The sequence below is a fragment of the Hesperophylax consimilis genome, chromosome 29 (assembly GCF_061612785.1).
Source record: "Hesperophylax consimilis isolate HC1 chromosome 29, BYU_Hcon_1.0, whole genome shotgun sequence".
Classification (NCBI taxonomy): domain Eukaryota; kingdom Metazoa; phylum Arthropoda; class Insecta; order Trichoptera; family Limnephilidae; genus Hesperophylax; species Hesperophylax consimilis.
Genome location: NC_142864.1, coordinates 3,050,710 through 3,076,889, shown reverse-complemented (window position 1 = coordinate 3,076,889; position 26,180 = coordinate 3,050,710). Strand labels below are relative to the sequence as shown.

General features: G+C 38.5%; 1 protein-coding gene across 2 annotated transcripts in view; it reads right to left on the bottom strand.

The window, feature by feature from the left end:
* LOC149409771 (trehalase-like) overlaps positions 1-26,180 on the bottom strand; it is a 63,055-nt gene that overhangs the window by 22,687 nt on the left and 14,188 nt on the right. For both annotated transcript variants that reach the window (XM_089649328.1, XM_089649329.1), the window contains exons 4-9: positions 25,113-25,265; positions 24,248-24,325; positions 23,487-23,599; positions 17,557-17,723; positions 15,975-16,145; positions 14,257-14,472 (exon numbers count right to left, since the gene is read on the bottom strand). In XM_089649328.1, coding sequence (XP_089505454.1) covers positions 14,257-14,472; positions 15,975-16,145; positions 17,557-17,723; positions 23,487-23,599; positions 24,248-24,325; positions 25,113-25,265 — 898 coding nt within the window. The remainder of the gene's footprint in view (positions 1-14,256; positions 14,473-15,974; positions 16,146-17,556; positions 17,724-23,486; positions 23,600-24,247; positions 24,326-25,112; positions 25,266-26,180) is intronic.

Genomic DNA, 26,180 nt, shown 5'->3' with positions numbered 1-26,180 from the left:
CCGCGGAAGCAAAGGCTTCCGAAGCAAAGATGACTGCAGCAATGTCAGTCTTGGAAGCAGAGGAGCAACATGCGGCGCTCGTTTTAGAAGCTGCATCAAGGACTTCGCAACGGACTCTCGAGGATAGAGTCAATGACTGGGTGGACCAGTCACATCACAGTTCATCATCAGAACTTGGAGATCACGATGAACAGCCTCTTCGAGTTCAAATGGAGCAGCAACAGGAACTGCTCCATGATGGGCGGTTATCACTACAACCGCCCACAAGAACTGCACAGCAACAGCCCTTGGCAGGGCAGACTCTCCCGTCGCAAATGGAACCTCGGGTAGAGCAGGCTCATCCGCTGCAATTGGAACAGCGGTTGGAGCAGCACAAGGGTGGGCGGTACGCATTACTCCCACCAAAAGGATCCTCAGAGCAGCAGCCCTTGGCAGGGCAGACTCTCCCATCGCAATTGGAGCCTCGGGCAGAGCAGACTCTTCCGCTGCACTTGGGACAGCGGTCGGAGCAGCAGCAGCAGGGCGGGCGGTACGAGCTACTCCCACCCAGAGGAACATCGAATCAGCAGCCCTCGGTAGGGCAATCTCTTCAGCTGCAGTCGACGCAGCCTCAGCAGCCAAGCAGTAGCTACTGGGAGCTGCCTACGTCAGAGCAGCCATTCAACTTAGCAGAGCAACGCGACGGGCAACAGTGGCCAGAGTCGCAGGGCCGATTCCAGGGACCAACACCTGCTATAACTGAAGACCGTCTCGCGGAATCAATTGGTAAGGCAATGTCTTTATATAATACCAGGCCCAAAGTCAATGATCTTCCCACATTTAACGGCAATCCAATTGAATGGATTGCGTTCAAATCAATATACCATCATACCACAGACTTCTTAAAAGTATCTGACAGCGAAAATTTATATAGATTACAAAAAGCGTTAAAAGGAGAGGCGCGTGACGCGGTTTCTTCCCTTCTATTATCTCCTTGCAATGTCAAGGAAATAATAAATACGTTAGAAAATATTTTTGGCAACACGGATCACATCATACAAAAAACTATTGGTGAGATCCGAAATTTAAGTAAATTAGATGAGAATACCAGTTCAGACGCCATAATTCGATTTTCTTGTAAAGTAAAAAATTTAATTTCTATGTTAAAATCATTTAAAAATATCGGACATTTGCACAATCCAGATTTGTTATCGACATTAATCGGTAAACTGCCTAGTACACTACGAACGTTGTGGCTTACAGACAAAGATAGGCGGAACACAACACAGCCAATACTCTGCTATTTATCACTTTGGCTGGAAGAAATCGTCATTAATTCACGTGACTCAGGAATAAGTTTTAATTCTAAAATCAGTAACGAAACTAAATTCGCTTCCAATAACCATTTCAAGCAGTATAGTAATAATTATCATCCACGGCAAGCTAATCAACATCAAAATAAACAAAATTTTAATAGGCCTTATGCATCCAAAAATAATCATTTCGAACGTCCGTACGATACGTCAAAAAAATTCCTTTATCACACCACTAATAATGGAAAACCACCGTGCTGTGTTTGCAAAGGAGAACACCAGATTTGGCAATGTGAAAAATTTAAAAATGTCCCAATAACGCAAAGATGGGAAATTGCTAAATATAATAATGTTTGTTACAAGTGCTTAGGGTACGGACATTCCCGTTTTAATTGTAAAGTAAATTTAAAATCACCAAACAAAAAATTTCATGATTTATTGGTTAATCACAATCGGGTGGAAACCGATGAAGTTGTCACAAACACGTGGGAAAGTAATCAAGTACTTTTAAAAATTATTCCGATTACGGTATACGGGCCACTCGGAAGCCGAGATATTCATGCGCTGTTAGACGATGGGTCAACCGTCACATTGTTAGACCAAGAAGTAGCCAAACAAATCGGTTTGTCTGGACCAGTTAGTGACCTCTCATTGCATGGAGTCAATGAAATGAGCTCCAACAACGCGGATTCCATGTCAATAAATGTAAAAATAAAAGGTAAAAACGAAGTAGAATCGTACATAGCTAGTGCTCGAACCGTTCGGGATTTAAAGATACCAGCTCAAATGGCGCTATCTAATTCTTACATTTCGAGTAATAAACACTTAAAAAACGCCCCTCGCTTTGAAAGGAATGTAAAACCCCAAATGTTAATTGGGCAAAACAACTGGGAATTAATTATTTCCAGAAAAATAGTTCAGGGAGATAAACATAAGGTATCATTATCTTATACAAAGCTTGGTTGGGTCGCGCTCGGCCATATTGCAAAGAAAACGGGAAATAGTGTAGAATTCAATTTTCATGTTCAGGAAAATGAAAATAGCGAATTGCATGAAATTATCAAAGAGAGTTTTAAGATAGACGAGATGGGAGTAGTGATCCCGAAAATATGCAAAGATGATAAACGTGCATATTCCCTGTTAGAAAGTACCTCAAAACGCGCTAGTCAGGGGTGTCATTGGGAGACGGGTTTGCTGTGGAAGGAAGAAGAAAGATATTTTCCTGATAGTCTTCAGGTTGCGGAAAATAGATTAAAAACTTTAGAAAAGAGAATGGACAAAGACCCTGAATTTGCGGAAGCCTACTGCAACAAAATACAACATTATTTAGATAAAAGATATGCAAAAAAATTCAATTTCAGTGGTAGGTATCCGGATAGCTCGGATAAATTTTATTTACCACATTTTGCTGTTTACAACCCAAATAAGCCAGGAAAGCTTAGGGTTGTATTTGATGCGGCGGCAAAATCGAAGGGAATTTCTTTGAATGATAGGCTTTTAACCGGGCCCGATCTATATAATTCTCTGCTAGGAATGCTTTTTAAATTTAGGCAAAATAAAATTGCATTCACCGCCGATATCCAAGAAATGTTTTTACAAATTAAAATTATTGATGAAGATACACCGTTTCAGTTGTTTTTATGGAGAGGAAAAGATCGTAAGGTAGCCCCGTCTGTATACGCTATGAATTCAATGATTTTTGGCGCAAAATCATCACCTTGTTCGGCGCAATTCGTAAAAAATAAAAACGCGGATCAATTTTTATCTCAGTATCCCCAGGCCGTCGAAGCAATAAAAACAAAACATTACATGGACGACTATTTAGATAGTGTAAATTCAGTAGAAAGTGCGAAGAAATTAATACAAGATATTACATACATACATGCTCAAGGCGGGTTTAATATCACCGGCTGGGCAAGTAACGCGCCAGAGGCGCTAGAAAACATTCCCGTAGCCCACAGGTCGAAGAATGTTGTTTGTTTCGAACAAGGTGAGGAAAACATACAGAGAACATTAGGTTTGCAATGGGATCCAAATTCAGACACATTGTCATTCGATCTAAGCTTCAAAAAAATTCCCGGGGATATTATTTCTGGGAAGCAAAGACCTACGAAAAGGCAGATGTTGAAAGTCATTATGACAATATTCGATCCGCCCGGGTTTTTAGCACCCCTGACAGTTCGGTCTAAAATACTACTGCAAAATGTATGGAGGTCGGGTACTGACTGGGATAAGAAATTAAATGATCGTAATTTTAATGAATGGCTTCATTGGTTGGAAGCCTTAAGGTCAATAAGTAAAGTTAAAATTCCTAGGTATTACGAGATTTTATGCGGTGGTGAAAACGCCGTAGACAGACAACTTCATATTTTCTGTGATGCGAGCGAAAAGGCAATGTGTTGTGTAGCTTATAGTCGTGTTCAAAATGCTAATGGTCAGGTCTTCGTAAATTTTATTGCTAGCAAAACCCGCGTAGCCCCAATCAAGCCGATGTCAATTCCGCGCTTAGAATTGCAAGCAGCCCTTTTAGGTAGTAGATTATATAAATGTAAAATCGGTGAACACACGCTCACCTTTAACTCGAAACATTTTTGGACAGATTCAAAAACCGTAATGTGCTGGTTAAAATCTGATTCAAGAAATTTTAAGCCTTTTGTTGCGCATAGGTTAGGTGAGTTGGAAGAAACAGTTGGTTCAGAATGCTGGCGGTGGCTTCCAACTAAAGATAATATAGCAGATGAGGCTACCAGAGATACTAGGATGACAGATTTAGGATTAGAGGGGCGATGGTTTTCTGGTCCCGAATTCCTAAAATCACCTCCAGAAGTATGGCCGCAAGAGAATTTGGCTAAACAGTGTGATAGCATAAACAAAGAACTATTAGAGTTAAAACCATCGGCTATCTTACTCACCACATCGGCGGCATGTTTCATAGACTTAAATAAATTCTCCAAATATTCAAGATTATTAAGAGCTACAGCGTACGTTTTTAAATACATCAACAAATGTTTTTTTTTTTTTTTTTTTTTTATATTTACTCCACACAAGAGGCCCTGAAGAAAATAATTTCCCTCGGGGCCTATGTCATCTTTGGGGATGCTGTGTGGAGGGTCTTTTTTTGGAGAGGAAGGAGTGAACATGGGTCTTGAAGAGTCCCATGTTGTAGGAGGGAGGAAACACAGAGGCCGGCAGTTCGTTCCACAGCCGAGCTGTTGAACTTAAGAACGAATCGTAGAAGCGACCCGTTCTCATGTGACAAGTGTCAACTGTGTACAAATGTTGGGCGCGCGTTTGGCGTGTATCCCGACTACGCACCGGTGCCGAAGGGATCAATGACGCTAGTTCCTCAGAGCATCTTCCATTGTAATACCGATAGAACAAGGACAGCATACCTACTTGACGCCTGTGCTCTAAAGATTGCAGTCCGTTTGTTAAGATTGGGGAATCTATCAAACGGACCGCCCGTTTCTGCACAGAGTCAAGGGTTTTTTTCAGGTATTTTGGGGCTCCAGACCAGAGATGGCTGCCAAATTCGACAGTAGGGCGCACTTGCGATTTGTACAGGGTGAGCAGTTGTGTACTATTAAAGTATCTGCGGGCCCTGTACAGTACGCCCAGCTTCTGAGAGGCCAACTTTACTCTGGCTTCGATGGAGCCCCCGTACCTGAGCTGGTCACTTATAGTTACACCAAGCATATCAATGGAAGGCCTGTTCGGAAGATTGCTTCCGTTGAAGGAGACTAGATTATCATTTGGATCCCTTTTAGACGTAATCAGACAGGATTGGGTCTTTGAAACATTAAATTCGACGAGATTATTTTTACCCCAGGAGGAAATACTCTCGAGATAACCGTCCATTCTCTGCTTCAAAGCCCTCCGAGCCGTTGGAGTTTGTGTGCCCTTTGGGGGCTTGTCAAACAAAAAGCTATCATGAACTGTACTGTCATCCGCGTAACAATGAATCGGTGCACATGTCAAAAGGTCATTGATGTGCAACAAAAACAAAGTCGGAGACAGAACCGATCCCTGTGGGACGCCAGCATTTATGGAGTGCGAGGAAGAGGTGAAACCGTCAGCAACCGCCTGAATCGACCTATCCCTTAAAAAGTCAGCAATCCACGTACACAGGGATGCGGGAAGTCCGTAAGAATGCAATTTGTTGACAAGTCCTCGGTGCCAGACCCGGTCAAAGGCCTTGGATATGTCTAGTGCGACCGTTTGGGTCTCACCGTGACGTTCCAGGCACCGCCCCCAAACATGCGTCACATACGCGAGAAGATCACCGCACGAGCGGTTCCGCCGGAATCCGTATTGACGGTCGTTGATAATTTTGTTCTTCTCGAGGTATGTGAGCAGTTTGTCGTTGATCACACGTTCCATCACTTTGGACAGAACTGATGTGATCGCTATGGGGCGGTAGTTGGCCGGGTTGGAGCGGTCACCTTTCTTGGGAATAGGGTGAATTACCGCTTTTTTCCAACCAGAGGGCACAGTGCCACACTTCAGGGACATTTTGAAGAGCTTTGTCAAAACTGGAACTATTTCCGCAGCACACCTCTGCAATACCAGGGCAGGTATTCCATCAGGTCCACTAGCTTTGTTAACATCGAGCCCCCGTATGACGTGGAGTACATCCCGATGCCGGATCCTCAGCTTTTTCATATAGAAGCCGCAGTGAGGAACCGACGGCGGAACAGCACCCCCGTCGTCGAGGGTCGAGTTTTCCGCAAACATTTTCCCTAAAAGGTTTGCCTTTTCGGTGGCGGTGTTTGCTAGTGAGCCGTCAGGTCTGGTAAGAGGTGGCAAACTGGGTTTGCAAAAATTTCGACCTATTGAGCCCGCAAGCGACCAGAATGCTCTGCTGCCATGCGGGCAGGCAGCCAGCTTTTTGCTGATCTGCAGGTCGTGTTCGAATTTCGACCTATTGATGATTCTCTTGCATTCCTTTGCCGATTTGTTGTATGCTGATCTGCTTTCGGGCGTTCGAGATGTGTTGTAGGCTCGGTAAGCCGCGTTTTTTCGTCGGACTGCTTCGGAGCATTGTCGACTGAACCACGGCTTTGAGCCGAAATGTAGAGGCAAACAAGCAGAAAATAATTCTCTTACTGCTGATGACTTAACTTCAGCAGAACATTTTCTTATAAAAGAGTCTCAGAAAAGAACGTTTCATAGAGAAATTATAATTTTATCCAAAAACGAAAGATTGCCAAAAGATAGTAGATTAAGACAATTAAGTGGGTATTTAGATGTAAATGGAATAATACGCATACAGGGTAGGATTGCGGCGATTGAAGACGTACAATTAAGTACAGTCTTCCCGATAATTCTCGACAATAAAGATAAGTTAGCTCAATTATTAATTACACAGTTTCACGAGATGTCTAGCCACGGTGGAGTTGAACACGTCTTAAATGCAATAAGACAAAAGTATTGGATACTTAATGCGCGTCAGTCTATTAGAAAAATTAAATATTTATGTCAAACTTGCAAAAATAAGAGAGCCCAACCACAGGCACCTCTAATGGGATGTTTACCTATGGAAAGGTTACAACATCATATACGTCCTTTTACACACACAGGCATGGATTACTTTGGTCCCATGATAGTTACAATAGGGCGCAGAAATGAAAAACGGTACGGTGTTTTGTTTACATGTTTATCAACAAGAGCCGTGCATATTGAAATCGCGGATTCCCTGACTACAGATTCCGCCATACTAGCAATCAGACATTTTATTGCTAGGCGCGGTTACCCGCTAACTATTTGGAGTGATAATGGAACAAACCTCAGAGGTGCTTTTTTTTTTTTTTTTTTTTTTTTTTTTTTTTATTTAGGAGAAAAAACAGATACAGATATCAATTGACAAGAATATACAAAACATCAACTAGAGAATTTACCTGCATCCAAACTATTTCTCACGAATTAACTTAAACAGCAGTTAAAAACATTTACAAATATTTTGACTTATAAATAGGGGAAAAATATATACATAAGAATATTATTTTACAAATAGAGATATGAAAGAAATGCGCAATATCCTTATAAGAATTTACAAATTATTTTTGAAAAAATTTAGAGGGTAAAACAAAAAAAAAAATATATATATATATATATAAATAGATAAACAATGTTAAACAGAAATTAAAAAATATATACATATTTAAACAAGTATGTCTAAGTTTTTTACTATGAACTTTGTAGGAAAACAGTCTTCATTTTTCTACTAAAAGTAGTGCGTGTATCAAAAAATAAGTCAGAGTCCTTGAGGTTTTGGTTCTGATTAAGTGATTCGCACATTCTTCTGATTGGATCCCTGACACCAGCATTTGTACGCGTCCTGCTAATGTGGAATAAGTCGTTAAGCCTTGTTACTCTGGGTGGTACTTTGAAGTTTATTAATTTCAGTAAGTCGGGACAGTCAATAACGTTGTTACAGATTTTATACAGAGTCATGAGATCAAGGTATGTTCGCCGGTTAGATAGAGTGGAGACTTTATAACTCGAGAGCATATTTATGTACCCGCGTTTGGGTGCGCTCATTCTGTAATTGAGGCATCGCAGAAATTTCTTTTGAATACTTTCAATATTTTCTTTATAGATATCGTAAAGTGGATTCCATATGGAGGTGCAGTATTCAAGTTGAGAACGGACCAGAGTGTGGTAAAGAAGAAGATATGTTTCAGGTTTTCGAAATTCAAGGCTGTTTCTGATGACAAATCCTAGCATGCTGTAAGCTTTATTCACAATATTATCAATGTGCGCATCGAAGTGGAGTTTGGAATCAAAAAGAACGCCTAGATCTCTTATACAGTAAACGCGCTCGAGTAAATAATTACCAATACAATAATTGTGTTTGATAGCGTTGTGGTTTTTAGTAAAACTTATTTGTTTACATTTATTGTAGCTTAGGTAAATTTTGTTTTCATTGCAAAACGTTTCGAACCTTACTAAGTCGCTTTGTATGAGCAGACAATCGTTTAGATTCCGAACAATGGCAAATATTTTTATGTCATCAGCGTACAAAAGATATAAACAATGCACGAAACATTTAGTAACAGTGTTAATAAAAAGAATAAACAACAGCGGACCCAGGATTGACCCCTGAGGCACGCCAGAAGTAACTGGTTCCCATGTAGAAGTGTGTCCTCGTAATGATACGGCTTGTTGTCTTTTTGTTAAATATGAGATAAACCAACGTAATAAATTTCCTCTAATTCCGTTGTACATAATTTTTTTGATAAGAATAAGGTGGTCAACCTTGTCAAAAGCTTTTTTGAAATCGCAGTATATTGCATCTACCTGGTGGCCTCGATCCATACTAGTAAATAAGAAATTTGAGTAAATAAGTAAATTACTCATGGTAGATTTGCCTTTTACAAACCCGTGTTGTTGTTCAGTAATTTTGGCAGCAAGCTGGGGATATATATTGTTATGGACAAGTCTTTCCAATAGTTTAGGGATCGCCGAGAGAATGGATATTGGCCTATAGTTTTCCACTCTTTGACGCGAGTCATCCTTGTGGACCGGTATAATATAGGCCAATTTCCACCTATCAGGGAAAACTCCATCACTCAGGCATTTATTAAATATTATGGTAAGCGGCACACACAGTGACGACGCAGCAGATCTAAGGAAAAACGCCGGTATTCCATCGTGACCCGCACCCTTGTTTATGTCCATCGATTTTAAACTCGAGTGCACTTCTTTTTCCGTTAGTTTAATTGTGTGAATGTGCGCAAGTCCAGAGTCCTGAACTTCCTCAAGTTGGTCAATGTTAATAATTGGGTCATTGATAGAGGAAGGTTCAAATGTTGACTTAAAGAATTCAGAGAACATATCACAAATTTCCTGGGCATCGTTAGATTTGCGCCCTTCGAAGGACATTGCAGCAGGGTATCCATCAGACGATTTTAATGAGGATATGTATGACCAAAAGCTTTTGATATTATTTTGAAATGAACTTTCGATGTTGTCAAAAAATAACCTTCGGGTTTCATAAGTCTTTTTTTTGTATGTAGCACGTAAGAAGGAAAATTCACGATAATCAGAAAGACCTTTATATGTCTTCCATTTGAGCCAGACTTTATCTTTTTTCCTTGATAACCTAATAAGTTCTGGAGTAAACCATATGGGGAATTTGTCATTTCGTCGTGCCAATACTGGAATAAGCTTATCAATTACATTGTTTATTTTTAAATAGAATCGATCTACTGCTTTTTCGGCTGATAAATTTGCGATTTCAGATAACCAATCAATACAATTAATGTCCTCATTAATCTGAGCATAATTAGCTTTCCTGAAATTGCGCCGACGCTGTATTTTGTTTTTGATTTTTGGTTGAATTACGAAGGATATATCAAATTCAAGGGCTGGGTGGTGTCTATCCTCTGAGATGAGAGGGTTGTTGCTACGTGTAACATTTGTTTCACGACTGTAGAATACGAGGTCTAAGTATTTTTCATTATGGTTAGGTATACAGTTATATTGGAATAAGTCCATCAATGACATTGCTTGAAGCAACGTTTTCGATGCAGCCGTATTTGAGGAGGCGAGACCTTGACTGCTGTTTTCGGAAAATGACCAAGTCAGAGTTGGTAGATTCATATCTCCTAGTACACAAAAAGTATTATTTGGTTGTGATGAATATACAGATTCCAGGTTTTTGGAGAACGTATCATAGACCGTAGGTTGTGAGGCAGGAGGTATGTATACTGCACATATGATGAGATTGAAAGACCTTACCGGAATAGAAATGAAGATTTGTTCGATTTGACCATTTTCCCAGTCATCGAGCCGGGAAGATGCAAGCTCCTTGCGCACTGCTACCAACACACCGCCTCCATCCATTTTACCAGTGAGTGTACGGTCCCTATCTCGTCGGAATACCGTGTAACGCGAATCTATGAATTCAGCAGTATTTATATTTGCTACAAGCCATGTTTCAACTAGAACTATAACGTCGTAGTTATTCGATAATACATTAATTAGTAGCTCCTGGGTTTTGGTCCTAATACCACCACAGTTCTGGTAATAAACGGTTAAAGATGATGATGAGATCATTTCACCAGAGTAGGAGTGCCGTTTGACATATTCCACAATCGCACGAGTGATACATTATGCAGGGCATATGAGGCTTCGAAATTACATAAAAAACATAGACTACTTATTAGATCAATGAATGTGAAATATGTTGACATTTTAGAATGTGAATGAATATGTGAGAAACATGGTATTGGTTTAAAGTTATAGGGATATTGCGCGCTAAACAAAAATATAAAGTAGCTTTGAAAGAAACAAATTACAGGATACAGAATATTGAGAGAAAGCGGATACGAAAGACAGCAGTAACATGTTTGTAGTCACATGTTTTGCTGATCATGTGTGATTATCTTTTGAAGGTCTCCCTCACGACGAATGGTGAAAACCCGAGAGAGATCGTTTCTCTTCGCCAGAATACTGCCGTTCCGCACCCATATGTATTTAAAGCCGTTAGCTTTTCCGGCGGCTCGTGTTTTGGCAAATAGGATTTTATTTTTCAATGTAAGGTGCTCGTTTATATAAAAATTGGTGGTGGGAGCACCAAATCCTAATTGTTCCGTGGTAAGGCCGCGGCGAGTCCTTGCTGCAGCGATGACATCATCACGAAGTCGTTTTGTGGATAGCTGTACGACTATATTGCGCGGACGGTTGGAGGGCGAGGAGTGGCCGCGAGCGACGCGATGCGCAGAAACCACATAGCTACTTGGAAGCGGGACGTTAATGTTGGATCCTATTTTCTCTATTAATGTCATCAAATTTTCGCCCTTTGCTTCGGGAATCCCATGGATGTCTACATTGCATATTCTGCTGCGCTGCTCCATCTCATCTTGTGCATCTCGGAGTGACTGGACTTCTTGCCGGAGGTTTGAGTTTTCTTCTTGGAGAACGCTCACACATCCCAGAATTTTTGTGTATTGGTCCTTCCACTCGTTAGACAGCGCATCTAATTTTAACTGAACAGCGTCAATTGCTTTCTTGTTTTCAGTGCGCATGATTTCAAGTTTCGACTCAAAAAAATTGATTAATGAGTCAGTGTCAATGTTAATCATTGACTGATGCGCCGACGGTGAATCAATAGGGCCAGACGTGGTTGCTAAAGGTGAAGATGTATCTTTCTTTGCACTGCAAACCTTGCGAGTTTTAGACATTTTGGTTGATTTATATCTTAGTTTGTAGGTAGGTTTCTTATAGTTGTTCAGAAATACCCCTTATTGAGTTAAAATTAATTTAACTTATTTGTCTATGACAAAAAAAACCTCTTCACAAATTCAAAAAGATTTCAAAAATTCAAAAACATAAATTGTCTGTGGTTGTAGCTCACAATGACAGTGAATTCGTTATGCGTAATTTTTCAGGGCAATATGTAAAGTTGTTTCGCACTGTCAACACAAAATACACTATTATTTTGATTAATTTTTCACTAGTTTATATGTTTCAACTTTGATTACTTGCTAAATTTGCTTAAATTTCACTACTTTTGTCATTAAATATGGATCTGTCAGAATCAGCTGTTGTTTTTCCTACCCGATTAGAATAAACATTGGTCAATTTTTGCTGTGCTGATAGTGCTGATAAGGTATTATCAGAATCATTATCATCTCTAAACCAGGACAAATTAAATAACGAAATGTCGGTAAGGAAAATAAATTGGAAATTTAATCCGCCAGGATCTCCTCACCACGGAGGCTCCTGGGAAAGTCTAATAAAATCAATTAAAACTACGTTTTACGCCATATTACGCGAGCAAGCACCACGCCCGGATACTTTGCACACATTGCTGTTAGAAGCAGAAAATATAGTTAATAGTAGACCACTCACACACGTTTCTCTCGATAGCAAGGATTTTGAAAGTCTAACACCAAATCATTTCCTGTTAGGTTATAAATATGACACCCCAATCGTAGGGGTCTTTGATCACGGCGATTTATGCCTAAAAAAGCAATGGCGTATTGCACAATTTTTTGCCGACCAATTTTGGTCACGATGGGTAAAAGAATATTTACCTACACTGGTAAAACGTTCTAAATGGCATGATGTTATACCACCTATAAAGGTAGGCGATGTAGTTATCCTATGTGACAACACGTTGCCCCGGAATACCTGGCCAAAGGGTATGGTAGTAAAAGTATACCCCGGAGCCGATGGACAAGTCCGCGTTGTAGATATTCAAACAAATCACGGTACGTTTCGCAGACCGGCTACTAAAGTAGCAGTATTGAAGATACAACCATCGCATTCGTTTTATCCGCTAAGTGAAATGAATTCACGGGGGGAGGTGAATGCGAAATTACCTACTACAACCATTTAGTCATAAGATATACATTTTTACGGGATTTCTAGTTTTAAGACATTACCTACTACACGATATTTAGTCATAAGATATACATTTTACGGGATTTCTAGTTTTAAGACATTACCTACTACACAATTTTTAGTCATAAGATTTACATATTCCACGGAATTTTTAGTTTTAAGAGTAGCATAAATATTTTTATTTTAGTAATTTTAATAAATTTAACTGGTAATTTTTGTAGACAAGCAGTAGGTACCTAATAAAGATAACAGTCGCATTCTTTGCCTATTTTGTGAAGTATCTTCACGGGAGGAGGTATGGTCCTTCGAGCCGGATCGCTATCGTGGTACGAGAACACGCGGTCAGATGGAATGCAGGAAAACACTTCTTCTTGTTGACATATAAATTTATTAATTCACAATATAATTGCAGAGGATCTTATTTTCCTCTGCTAAAACTTAAACTGAAAGAAATAAAGGTCTAGTTTCCTCTATTCTTCAGTTTTCCCTAGGTTTACATAAACCTAGTAATTATCTCACGACTGACTGCCTAGGTACGCATGTACCTACCAGTTATAGCAACACTGAAATACTGACTTTTTTTCTGGGAGGTATCTGTATTTAAGCTAAATTCTTGAAGGACATATTACAAAAATAAAGTTGTTCCACCCGCTCGTCGGAAAACAACATTCTTAAACATAAAATAAAATGCACTTAACTATTCTTAATGATACAAACGTGACTTAAACAATACAAATATTTTAAAGGAATTATTTTGAGGGAGATGAAACTTTATTTGGGGTTTTTATTACTATGGGACAGGGGTGGGAAAGGTATTGGCAAATATTTTTAGGCATAATGGTTTAACTAGGGTCATCATAAAATAGAAAGCGAACAGCTCTATTTGAAAACTGCCGCTGCTTGCAGTAAAATGTCACTAATTCTTAAATCATAAATGATACAAACAAGACAATATGTTTATAAAAATACCAGGCCAATGAATTGTTTTATTGTAGGGTCGAATCTGCAAATGTGGGAAACTACACTAAACTTGAAAATACGAACTGTGGGAATGCGCCTGAAGGCTAAATTTTATTGAGCAATATGTAAACGTCGCATTCTGGAAGATACAGTCACTGTCTACTTGGAAAAACCACCCATTTCCTTTCACCCATCCCGTAAAGCAAAATTTTTATATTTCTCAATGAAATTTTGCACACTTGACATTCAAAATTAGAGGAAAAGTAATGTCTACATCCGATTTCGAATAAATTTGTGAAAAGCCCGGTCAATATCACATCCAGTGTCTTGCCTTGATGGCCCAATAAAAATTTGTATCAACAATATCGTGGATAAGCAGACCTTCGCTAGCATGCCTGAAAATCTCTAAAAACAGTTAGTTTATCGATTCGCCCACCTACATAAAGTTGTCTAAATTAATGGAGGCTGATTTGAAATTGGAGAAATAGAGTTACGACAGTTCACGGGTAAAGGCTAATGACTGTTGGTAAAAAAAAACAAGCTAACAGCTCGCTACACCACAGTTAAAATTATTGAGTCAAAGTTAGGCAAGTTGAGTTAGTTGCCTGGCTAATTTGAGGTTTGGATAATCTATGAGAATTAGTAACTGTACCTTTTCGAACATGGAGCTGGCTTCCTTCCACGCCATGTGGTTGGAGCGCACCCACCTTCCCGCCCACTCCTGTGCCAGACGGGTGGCTGAGGGAATTGCCACCTGACGCAGCCCGGAGATGACTATGTGCTGTAGGGGCGGCCACGCGTTGGGGTAGTCCCACTGCTCTCCCGAGTGCTCCAGCGATGTGGGGAGGCCACCTGCATAGTTGTCTATCTGTTGGACAAGAAAGTTATTTTATTATTTTTTTTTTTTTAAAGCGGAGACGGTTTACACATAGTTCCCATGAGCACTTAGGCCATAGGCCCATTGTGCTATCTCCCATTTTACCTCAATCCTTTAACAACAACCCAGTCCCTTTAATAAAGTTCACCAGGGTTGTCATTGGGTATGTGTCTATGTCTTCTGATTCTACTGTATGTCTCCCCAGGTATCTGAGGCTAGTTCCCACCAGGGCAGGACATTGGCACCATAGGTGAATTGGAGTCTCTTCATCCTCTTCACATTTCCTGCATCTATTGGTGTTTTCCACACCCAATATCTGCATGTGTCTCCTGAGATGGCAGTGTCCCGTTAGTAGTCCTACCAGTTCCCTCAGCGAGTTTCTGTCCATATCGAGTAGTTTCTTGGTTCGTCTAGGGTCTGGTCCTTTCATGAGTACTTTGGATTGTCTCATTCCAGGTGCCCTCTCCCATTCTTTGCAGTACTGGGATTTGATCCACCTAGTAATATGTAATTTTGTGTGGCAAGCTGCTACTCCTACGGCCAGCTCGGATCCTACAAGTGGTGCTTTCGCCCCTTTCCTTGCTAGTTCGTCAGCCCGCTCGTTGCCCACAATACCTTTATGTCCTGGTACCCAGATTAGGGTTATTTTATGGATGGTAGCGAGTTCTGTAAGAACAGTCCTGCATTCCATCACCAGTTTGGAGTCGCATCGGTTACTTCCCAGTGCCATTAGGGCTGCCCGGATCAGAACATATGCTTATATTCTTGTATGTTATTTTTAATTTGTCATAATTTCATGAATAGTGCACTGACCCCAGCAATGCAAATACTATTTACAATTAATATTCTCGCATATAGCACCGTGCTGATTGAAGTGAGGAACTTTATCAAAAATTAACTCGTAAATTCAGACCGCGTAAAATAAACTGCGGTCGTTGACATTTTGAAACGTAGAAATGATAGTACATGTTTGGTTTTGCAAATGAAAAAGAAACACGTTAAAAAAATACATTTTGGTTAAAGCCAACATGAAGACAATGTAGCATTTTGATTTTTGTCTTTAACAAACCCAGTAGAAGTAATATTTAAAGGCAAAATGAATGTACAATAAGGTCAACACTGCAATTGCAATGCTTCATACCCTGCATGGCACAATTCTTCAACACTGCAAATGCACGGCTCTGGCCCCTAATGGTTAAAATCATAGACAATGTGTAATATTGGTGATATCTATGTTTACGACCTTTATCTATATAAATAAAAGCTCCGAAAGTTCTTTACGGATTGCTTTGAAATTTTGACACAATGTTGCATTCGTATACGCTTGTGTTTTTATACATGCTTTTTTTTTTAAAACAGCGTAATCTGTATGATAAACTATGTAGCACCTGTGTTAAAAGGTTCCAGAAAAAGTCAAACTCTCGAATGTTCCGGCTGTTTCTTATTTTATGGGATATTTGGTGAGGGTTTGTAAAAGTAGAAAGATATCTAACCTTGGTATTGTCCAGATACTTCATGATCCTATTGACATAGTACTCCTGCTTGGTTTGGTCGTAGCTGCCGGTCCAGAGAGGCGCCACATTGGTCGGATAGAAGAAGTCTCGCCGCTTGCCGTTGTGTACGTCGTAATCCAGCCACGCGCCAATCTCCTCGTGCCATAATATCTATAACAAGTAAGTAATGCTATTAATGATGCTTGACCGCTCGAATACGGCGGTAACCCTAACGGATATCTGATATTTATACCTGTCGACTGCTGGCGTCATAGAATTAAGAAGAAAACAAGAAATCCCTTGTGAAGGGACAAACGAGGCTTAAATTTCCAATACATAACTCCTTTATGGAGATAATGTAAAAATATATATTATGGTAACCAGATAAAACAGAATGTGATAAAGAATAGGTTTGGTTAGTTAAGTTTGTTTTTCGTTCTTCTTCATTTTTGTTCACTTTTCTTCAATGTGCTGTTTTGTCATGTTAACCACTCAGAACATTAGAACGTCAAAAGACGTAAATATGATAATAGCGGTCAAGACATTAGAACGTCTTTTCACGTAAACGCGCGAGATTTTACAAAAATCGATTTATTTCCATCACTAGTATACGGATTGCCATGATTTAAAAAACAGAGTATCGATAATGAATAACGCTATGCGTCTGTATTCAAGAATATCTATGGAATGTAGAAGTGCATTATCTAAGCCGATTGAATCTGTCATCTTGTTCGTTCATAATTTATTGCGTTTCTAAATAATTTATTAAAAATATTTTAGTTTGGACGGTTAATATTTTGAGGTGACTAATAGTTTTTAATTATATTTCTTCAATAACGGCCGGCATAGTCCAGTGGTAACGCATTGGACTGCCATTCCGAAGGTCGCGGGTTCGAACCCGGCGTGTGCAAATAAATTTTATTTGATTAATTTGTGTTATTTCACAATTAATTAATTAAAATAATATATAGTATATTTGCGGCACGTTCCAGAGTGGAAGATACTACCAGTATCGCCCTGGTGTAAGACCACCATTCAGAATTGAAACGTTGCTCCAAATGGCTTTAGCCGTGTTTAGTGACTAGATCTGAATAGCCAGGTACTTCCCCACCTTCCTCTTTCCCTTCCCCACTTACCTTCAGCCTCACAACATCCCCCAATTGGGGATGCCATAGTCTCACTGGCTCCAGACGGGAGCAGTTGGGACTCTTGTGAGGTCTTTACTATAAAAAAAAATAAAAAAATATATAAAGTGTTATTTCTTTATGATACTCGGAAAAAAGTACATTTTTCACGGCTTTGAAATAATGGTAGGCGATTCTTACATATTTTTGACGTTTTCATAAAATGTATATTTAGAAACGCAAATATTTACGTATAACAACACAATGCGATAGTGGATTTCATAATCTTTCCAAAACATTTTTTAGAATGAGGCTACGTTTCCCAAAACGTGAGTTATGAAGCTTTTAGCAAAACTCGTAAATAACACAAAAATTATCACATTTTGACAGTTCTCAAAGGAACACATAGTAAATAAATGTCTTTGTCTGAGAGGTTAATGTTATGTAGGTCATAATACCTTGTCAATGGCCTCCATCCAATCCTTGGCTATGATCCTGTAGTTCTCGGCCTGTGCGGGGTTCCCCAGCAGATCGTGGAACTCCGCCAGTAGCTGAGCATTCCAGCAGACGATTGCATTTAGATCCACGGGTATTATAGACCTGGTCATCAAGTTGGTCAGATTTCCTGAAATAACCATGAAATATAAACAAATTGTACTAATTTCAATGAAATGTAATGCGATTTCAATTTGGGATTCATATGGGTACCGCGGTGACTGGATAACTCATCAAAATTACAGTTCAACACACCTATAAAAAGTGATATAAACTTATGAAAAGTGATGTAACAAAAACTAGGTTAAATAGGTTACATATGTAACTAAAACTAAGTAAAAAAAAGTAGTTTTAATAGGTTATATATTAACTATAGGGTTTTCCAATAATAATTTTTTCCGTTATTTCGGTAGATGTTACTTTTAAAGCTGTCATTTTTTGACATTTGACAAGTAGAAACTACGCCATTAATAAAAATGGAACGATACACGCTTCAACAACGCATTGAAATTATTAAAATTCACTTGAGTGAATCAAATGCAAATCATCTTGAGTGATGAGGCCCATTTCCACCTCGGTGGCTTCGTCAACAAGCAAAATTGTCGCATCTGGGGCTCGGAAAACCCAAGAGTTATTGTTGAAAAGCTTCTCTATCCTCAACGTGTGACTGTTTGGTGCGGTTTATGATCCGGCGGAGTCATTGGACCTTACTTTTTCGAAAATGAGGCTGGAGCAACAGTTACGGTGAATGGATCGCTATCGAGAGATGATTAATAATTTTTTTATGGCCGGAATTGGATGGTATTGATCTGGACAGCGTTTACTTTCAACAAGACGGCGATACGTGCCACACAAGCAACGAAACCATTGATCTTTTACGGTTGAATATCAAAATAACACCTCTTATTGGAAAACCCTGTATTTAACCTAGTTTTTGTTTCATCACTTTATAGTTTATAGGTGTGTTGAATTGTTATTTTGATGAGTTATCATGGAACCGGGTACTGCTGCTCCGGGAACAATTCATTGGATTATCAACACCTCTGACAATCACTCCAAGTGGCAAGATATGACCGGTGACGCAGCAGGGGTTACCGGGTTTATGGGGTAAGGTTTGTCCAGGTCTTGGCGGCGGATGCACCTGCCCACCTGCGTAGCGGGCCGGATCGTGATAAGCCGGTTGAGGAAGACCCTTTGACCTCTCCAGCAGGACTCTCTCGACCCGTGGCCTTGCATCGCAGCGGGGGTGTGGATTCATATGTCCATCACTCCTGGACAAAATGACCCTCAAATTCCTATGCACCCCTCATACCTTTTTCCTTTCCAGAACTTTGTCTCCTTCATCCACACAGTATTCTTAAAAATGATATAGACTCCGAGGACAATTATTTTCGTCAGGGCATTCCGTGTGGATTTAATGTAAAAAAATCATCACATTTGAACATTCCCCGTTAAATGGCGATTCTCGGCCCCATTCAGCTTTTGATCAAATCGTGATGAGCTGTCATGCATAACGGTTATATATTTATGCCTGTCAGCTGATCACAAATTTATCAAAAGCTTAAACGGGCCGAAAATTGGCGCTTAAGGGTGTTTAAAAGTCATAAAATCAAATGGCATTACCGGTTGATTTGATGGTCATGAAATACGATCGCTAGCAGAGGATTGAACCCACACAGGTGCGAACCTGATGCTTTGGACTATTCGGCCACTAATTGGTAAACTAAACTAATCAAAATACTGGTGAGAATGGTAAATAAGTCATTAAATGTCACATACATACAATATATATGATTAGTTTTACAAACAGATTTATCTTAATCGACAGACTACAATCTTTAAAACATAGATGTCGGGTGGGAACGCTACGTTTGTTCTACAGGTATTCAATCAGTGGCGTGCATTCCATAAAGGTTAAAAACCATAAAAATAATACATTCAAAAAAATTATTTTACATACACATAGGTAAGGAAGTTGTGTGCTTATTTATTCAGTTGACCACTACAACCAGCGGAAAATGATTATAAAATGGTCAATTTGAAATATTCATAGCACAGTTCTTACTCGAACTAGAAAACTACACACGGCCTACCTTTAGTCATAGAGCATTGCACGCCATTGATATCAATGGTAGCTTCGTTGATTCCTTCAGCATGGAAAAAAGCGACAGTATTTTAAAGTTAGCACGGAAAGAATTCCCCTTCAACTTAACCCCTGGGGGCCAGTCCCACTGCATTTGCAGTGTTGAAGAATCGTGTCCACGCACGGTAAGAATCACTGCAATTGCAGGTTACATGATAACTCCACACACTTTTAAAAAGTCATTAAAAGCAATGAAAAAAAACTAACATATAAACCTTGCCTATGTAACCTGTTTCATCACTTTTTACATGACTTTTTATCACTTTTTAAAAGTTTGTTGAATTGTCATTTCGATGAGTTATCCAGTCACCGCAATTGCAGTGTCGATCTTAATCATTTTGCTTTCGGATATATTATTGTAAATGAAAAAAGAATGTAACTTTATGTAACGTCAACGTGTTGGTTTTAACCTTTCCCTTACTGTGCTAAAAAAATACACGCGTTCCGGTGCTGTGTAGTCAATACACATCTCAAAATAAGCAATTTAATATTGGAGAAATATCAATATTAATAGCTAATCGATCATGTTTATTATATTTTATATCAAAAGTGATAATAATTGTAATTTAATTGCTGAAAACATGAAAAAACCATCGGCAGATGCTAAAGAAACGTGCGAGGGGTTCACATCTAACGACGGTTCGCGGCCGACTGACTAGCGGCTAGCGGCTGGCACAAACACAGCTGTGCGGTCGTAGGTATCGATGGTCTAAATCAAAAACTACAACTGCAGAAGTGTGGATGTCTCATGTTCCCGCATAGCGAATTAAAGCGGGACATCAATAGCGTGTCATTTCCTCGCACACTCTTCGCGTATTAGTATCACACGGTTGATTGTATTGGTGTATTTGTTCCCGATTTTTAACAAAAAACTCTGATTTTTAATTGAATTTGAAAACTATGTAAAATATTATTTTTTAATTCAGTGCATAAATGTATAACGGAGGAATACCTAAAATCTGAACCCAGAATTTATTATATTTATAGAGTTATTAAAGTTATTAGAAGCAATGTGTAGTAAATACACACCACAGATAAGGAAAGGTTAACAAAAACATCTTATTAAATACATCTATTTCACATTTGTTTTCGTGAATAAATGAATGAATGAATGTATGAATCTTAGAAGTGGAAATTAACCCACTTCCTGATCGAACTGAAACTCGGTAGATATGGCCGTTGTCAGTAACAATGCATTCTATCAAATTTTGGTGGCAATCGTGCAAACACACGCAGACATATACGCATTTCTCTGAAATTGGATGACATTATAGCAGTTAATATACAAATCAATCAATCCTACCAATCGGCATTTGGCGAGATTGTTAGCACAGTTGACTCTAGTCTCTAAAGAGGAAGGTTCAATGCTCAGTCAAACAAAAGAATCTTTGAAATTGGCTACTAGCCTCCCCAAGAGATGGCGCAAATAGGCCAAAAGTTGAAACAGATTTACGAGTTGATTTTTTATTATTTATTGAAGTTTCTTATGGGCCCCTATTGGTTAATATATATTAATAACAATGGTGCGGTATAAAATTGTCATTTATTTGACTGTGCAAAAGAGACTTTTTTAAATATTCACCCGTTAGGGAAAATCCTGAACTTCCACGAGTTTTTTGAACTGAGTTAGAAAGCTCATCTTCATTGGGAACAGAAACGATAGAATGATTCACTGGGAAATTAAACAAAAATTATAACACTGAACAGCAAAATTTTATCAAATAATACGTAAAATATTATTTAAGATTTTCACGTCCAAAAGTATTTTTGTTATATGTTTTTGGGGTGTTATGCCGTGTTGCGCTACCTCCTTCTTTAGCCAACGTTTCGGACAGCATTGCAGTGTCCATCATCAGGGCAGATGTGTGATTTGTGGTTGTTTTTTTTTTTTTTTGATTTTATGGATTCTTTCGTAATCCTTTAACTAGCTAGGGCTTATAACAATACCCTTCATGTTTCTAGCTGACTAGTACTGCGGCTCATTTTTACCATCTGATGGTTGTATTTACTTGACTGATTTTATATTACATTAATGAGTTTTATGAGGAAAAATTCTTAACTGGATAAAAAACCTCATTGATTTGTGGTTGTGGTGAAATGTGAGCTTATGTATGAGGATGTGATACCGTGTTGCCAGCTCCAACCCTCTGAGCTAACATTAACGTATCATTTTTTTATTTTAATTTTAAATTTTAATTTTAAAGTGGTTTTCTTCGTTTAGCTCTAAAAGAAAACCAGTTTAAAATAAAATAAAAATGATACCTTAATGTTAGCTCAGAGGGTTGGAGCTGGCAACACGGTATCACAACTTCATACATAAGCTCACATTTCACCACAACCACAAATCTCAGATCTGCCCTGATGATGGACACTGCAATGCTGTCCGAAACGTTGGCTAAAGAAGGAGTTAGCGCAACACGGCATAACACCCCAAAAACATATAACAAAAATAATACGTAGGTTAAACTAGTCTATGATTGCCCACAACTAGTGATTGTCCGCTCTCACTTTGATTGTCCTGTAAACATTTCACTAAAATCTTAACAGATTTCTCTAATCGTTCAATGTGAATCGACAAACTGACATCCACTCGAGCGATTTTTGTCATATTACGGCAAGTTTGAAAAACGTTTTTAGCAATCAATCGCTTATCATAATGTGCCAAATTTATAGAACTATAGAATTATGGGACAAGCGGCGAAATCTAGGTGGATTCGTTGACTTTAAACCGCAGTAAGCAGTTCATATGGATCCATATTAATATTTTGAGGAATGATATTTATTAAATAATTCGGTAAATGTATACAGGGTGTATCGGCACGTACCCGACAAACTTTAACCAGCTATTCCTTAGCATATTTGGAGTAAAAAATCTTATGTGCACTTTGCTGTCCGGTAACGTTTTTTTTTAATAAAAAAATTATTATTGATATTTTCACCACATGTCACCACTGTTTTATCCTTTGTCAAAGTTTGAAAACCCATCTGGCAATATTTTATTCGAATTCCGTTGAATAATACACGTGTGTACCTATATTGGCGCACTTTTACAATCACAACGAAATGGCACCGGCACCATTCGTCTCATTTTTAACTATTATTATTTAGTGTGTGCGAAAGAGCGATGACGCTTTTCGACATACTTGCTTATAACAGCTGTTGAACACGAAAAGCAATGCCAATGACAGTGATGTAAGTGTGGAAATTTTTAATTTTTTTGTTTTTAATTGAAAAAAAAATGCTACCGGACAGCAAAGTGCCCATAACATTTTTTACTCCAAATGTGCTAAGGAATAGCTGGTTAAAATTTGTCGGGTTAGTGCCGATACACCCTGTATAAAGTGAAATCAGATTTTGTGAAGGATGTTGTGTTTTTTTTTTTTTAATTTTGCAGGTTATTATATTGTCTTAATGTTTTACCTGTTATTATTGATAATAAAACAAAATAAGTGTGTACCACCTTCAGGTTGTTTTATTAATGATTTTGATTGAATCACTAAAGTGGGCAATCACTGTCAATCACTATGAACAAGTGGGCAATGACCGAACATTTAGCTATATTTGTTTTGTATGGTGTAAATAATCGATGGAGGGATATGACAGGAAATTAATTAAATATAATGCAACAATTTATTGTTTTGCAATATGGTGTGTAGGACCAAATTTACACCCACTCAAAGAATTCTGAGTGAAAATTTTCAAACATTACGTTTTACCACCACATAACATTATTTATAATAATAATATTACCTTTATTGGTGCCATTCAGGATGAACCATCTCGTGGAGAAATCCCACCCGGATTCAGCAGCTGCCTTCAGCTCCGCATAATATTCTTCCTTTTTTTCTGTGGTGTCGAAAAACCTGGACACAAAATTGCTATTTTAAATATCAATGTACACACTATCAGTGGCGGTTGTTCACAGTGTGACAATGGGGTCAATCCCCACCAGTTACTTCCGTATATATACGCTTTGTCTTCACTAAAATTAATGAATTCAATCAAGCAACAAACGTCGGCTCCGCACCATGTCTTGAAGCTTACTAGACACTAGAAACTAGCCGATCAGTGTGCGAATCCCTTTGATGCATTTCCCAGTGCGCAGAACTTAGTACGCAGATGGCGATAATCCGAGCATTTGAGTACATTTAATTCTGTATTTCTCGATCAAAGGCAATCAGCAAAACCATGCACAAGCACTTGTTTGTGAATTTAAAATATCCCATGGACAGACCATTAAATCCCTTGGTGACAAACATACTGAATCGTTTGTTTTAGTTTAAGAAAGTTACGTAGTTTCTGGAGGGAATCGCGTACATTCAAATTAAGTACAATGATATTTTTGCAAGATATTGCTTTATTTTTAGTACACGTAAATAATGTCCGTCCCCCACCATCGTAGAAGGGTAGAGTCGCCACTGCTTACTACATATTATTAAATATATCATTATGGTGATGTCTATATGTCTGTCGCTAGAGACACTGAATAAAGGCAATGAGTGAATCCTTACCTTGCGCTTTCAATGTCCTCTCTGTAACTTTCAGGACGGGGTCCTTTGGAACCATCGGCGTAGTGAGCCAATCGATAACTGCAAAAAAAATTAATATTCCATTATTATCAAAAGATAGAGGTGATTTGACAATATATGGAGATAGGCAGACAAAGATATTAGTTAGACAGACAAAGATATTAGTTAGGCAGACAAAGATATTAGCTAGACAGACAAAGATATAAACATAAACTAAATTGCAATTGAATTGGGGAAGGATCTTGTTGAAAGAAGAAAATGAAGATAATATTGGATGCGAAGTATGATACAGTTAAAAGAAGGAGATAGGGTCGGATTAGCTCAGTTGTAGAGCGGTGCCCCGGACAGGCTGAGGATTCTCGGTTAAGTTCTTAGATGCGACCGAATCTTTTTGTGATTTTACCGTTTCACATTTTTGAATGATTACAATGCTGTTCCTATATCCCACGGTGACGAACAGTGCCCGCCATCTTTTCGTTACATTTTGTCATTTTCACCGCTTGGCTACGTTTGGTCGGCTTCATACAAAAATTACACAATCCAGTCGCGCAATTCATTCCATCGCGCCGATGGGAACCTACCCTGGTGCAACCGGTATAGCCCTTTAAGTGCGGGAAGTCGCACTTATGAAATCAGTATATTTTGATCGGTAATCAATTATTATTTGTAACACTTTTTAAGGATTGTGTCTAATTTGATAAATAAAAATATTATTTAGTATTACAATGAATGTCATTTTGTTGGCAGTTCGGTGTGTGTGTAAACGTTAGGACGAACGTTAGTTTTCGGCGTGTAATTTATTTGTTAACTTTCAGAGATATTTCAGGTTAGTTTAAAAGATACTAACCTAACCCCATCGCGCATAACATCAATGGTGTGGTTGGTCATCCAAAAGCGGAACTCCTTCTCCATAGTATGCATGTTGGCTCTCAGGAACTCTATATCATTGGTATTGTCTATGTACGTCTTCACCATGGGAACCAGCATAGGGGGCTGCGACCTGTAACACATATCATTTTCTATTGGTAAGATTGTCTTTCACTGTCTATGAGTTGATTACTCTACATTGTCTACGCATTCTTACAGCTTCCTGTCACTTACCACTTGTAAAATTACAGCTACCAACCAGTTGAACTACGATTAACGGATTTAGAAAAAAAATCCTTTAGTAATTGAGATTTCTCATTTTAGATTCTAAAAATCTGACTGCTAATTCTAAAAATCATACCATAATAACATTAATATGGAAACATATAAACTGCTTATTGTGGTTTAAAGCGACTGAATCCACCTGTATTTCAGCTTATATACCATATTTTTAATTCATTTTAAATAGCTACCCAAATTTGGGTACCTATCGCTCAGGGACAATTATTAAAAAAAAAAAATGGCCACGCTCGCTCATCTCAAAAATGATACCTCCAAATATTAATAACGAAACATATAAACAGTATTGTGGTTTAAAGCCTAAATGCACCTAAATTTCAACATTTTTCACATAAATATAATATAGACTATGCAATAATTACAATATCGTATTATCCAAGGTTGATATTTTCAGTTGCGAACTTACCAAATACAAGAGGTCTATAAAAGAATATTTCTCTGATGGTTTGTGAATAATGTTTATGTCTGTATTGTTTATATCTCTATTATGCTTTGATTTATTTATTTATTTATTTATTTATTTATATCTACAACCTCTCTCCATGGCTATAAATGTATTGTTTTGTAAATTTTTTGTTTTATATAATATTTTGTTTAGTATAAATTTTTGAATTCATATTCCTTTCTCACAAATTTAATTTACTTATCCCATATTATCTCACCTCTGCTACCTATGCGGAAGCCGCTGGAAATAAAATTCGAGTGGCTGTTGTACATAGAAACAGAGAGGAAGAATTTACAAAAGAGC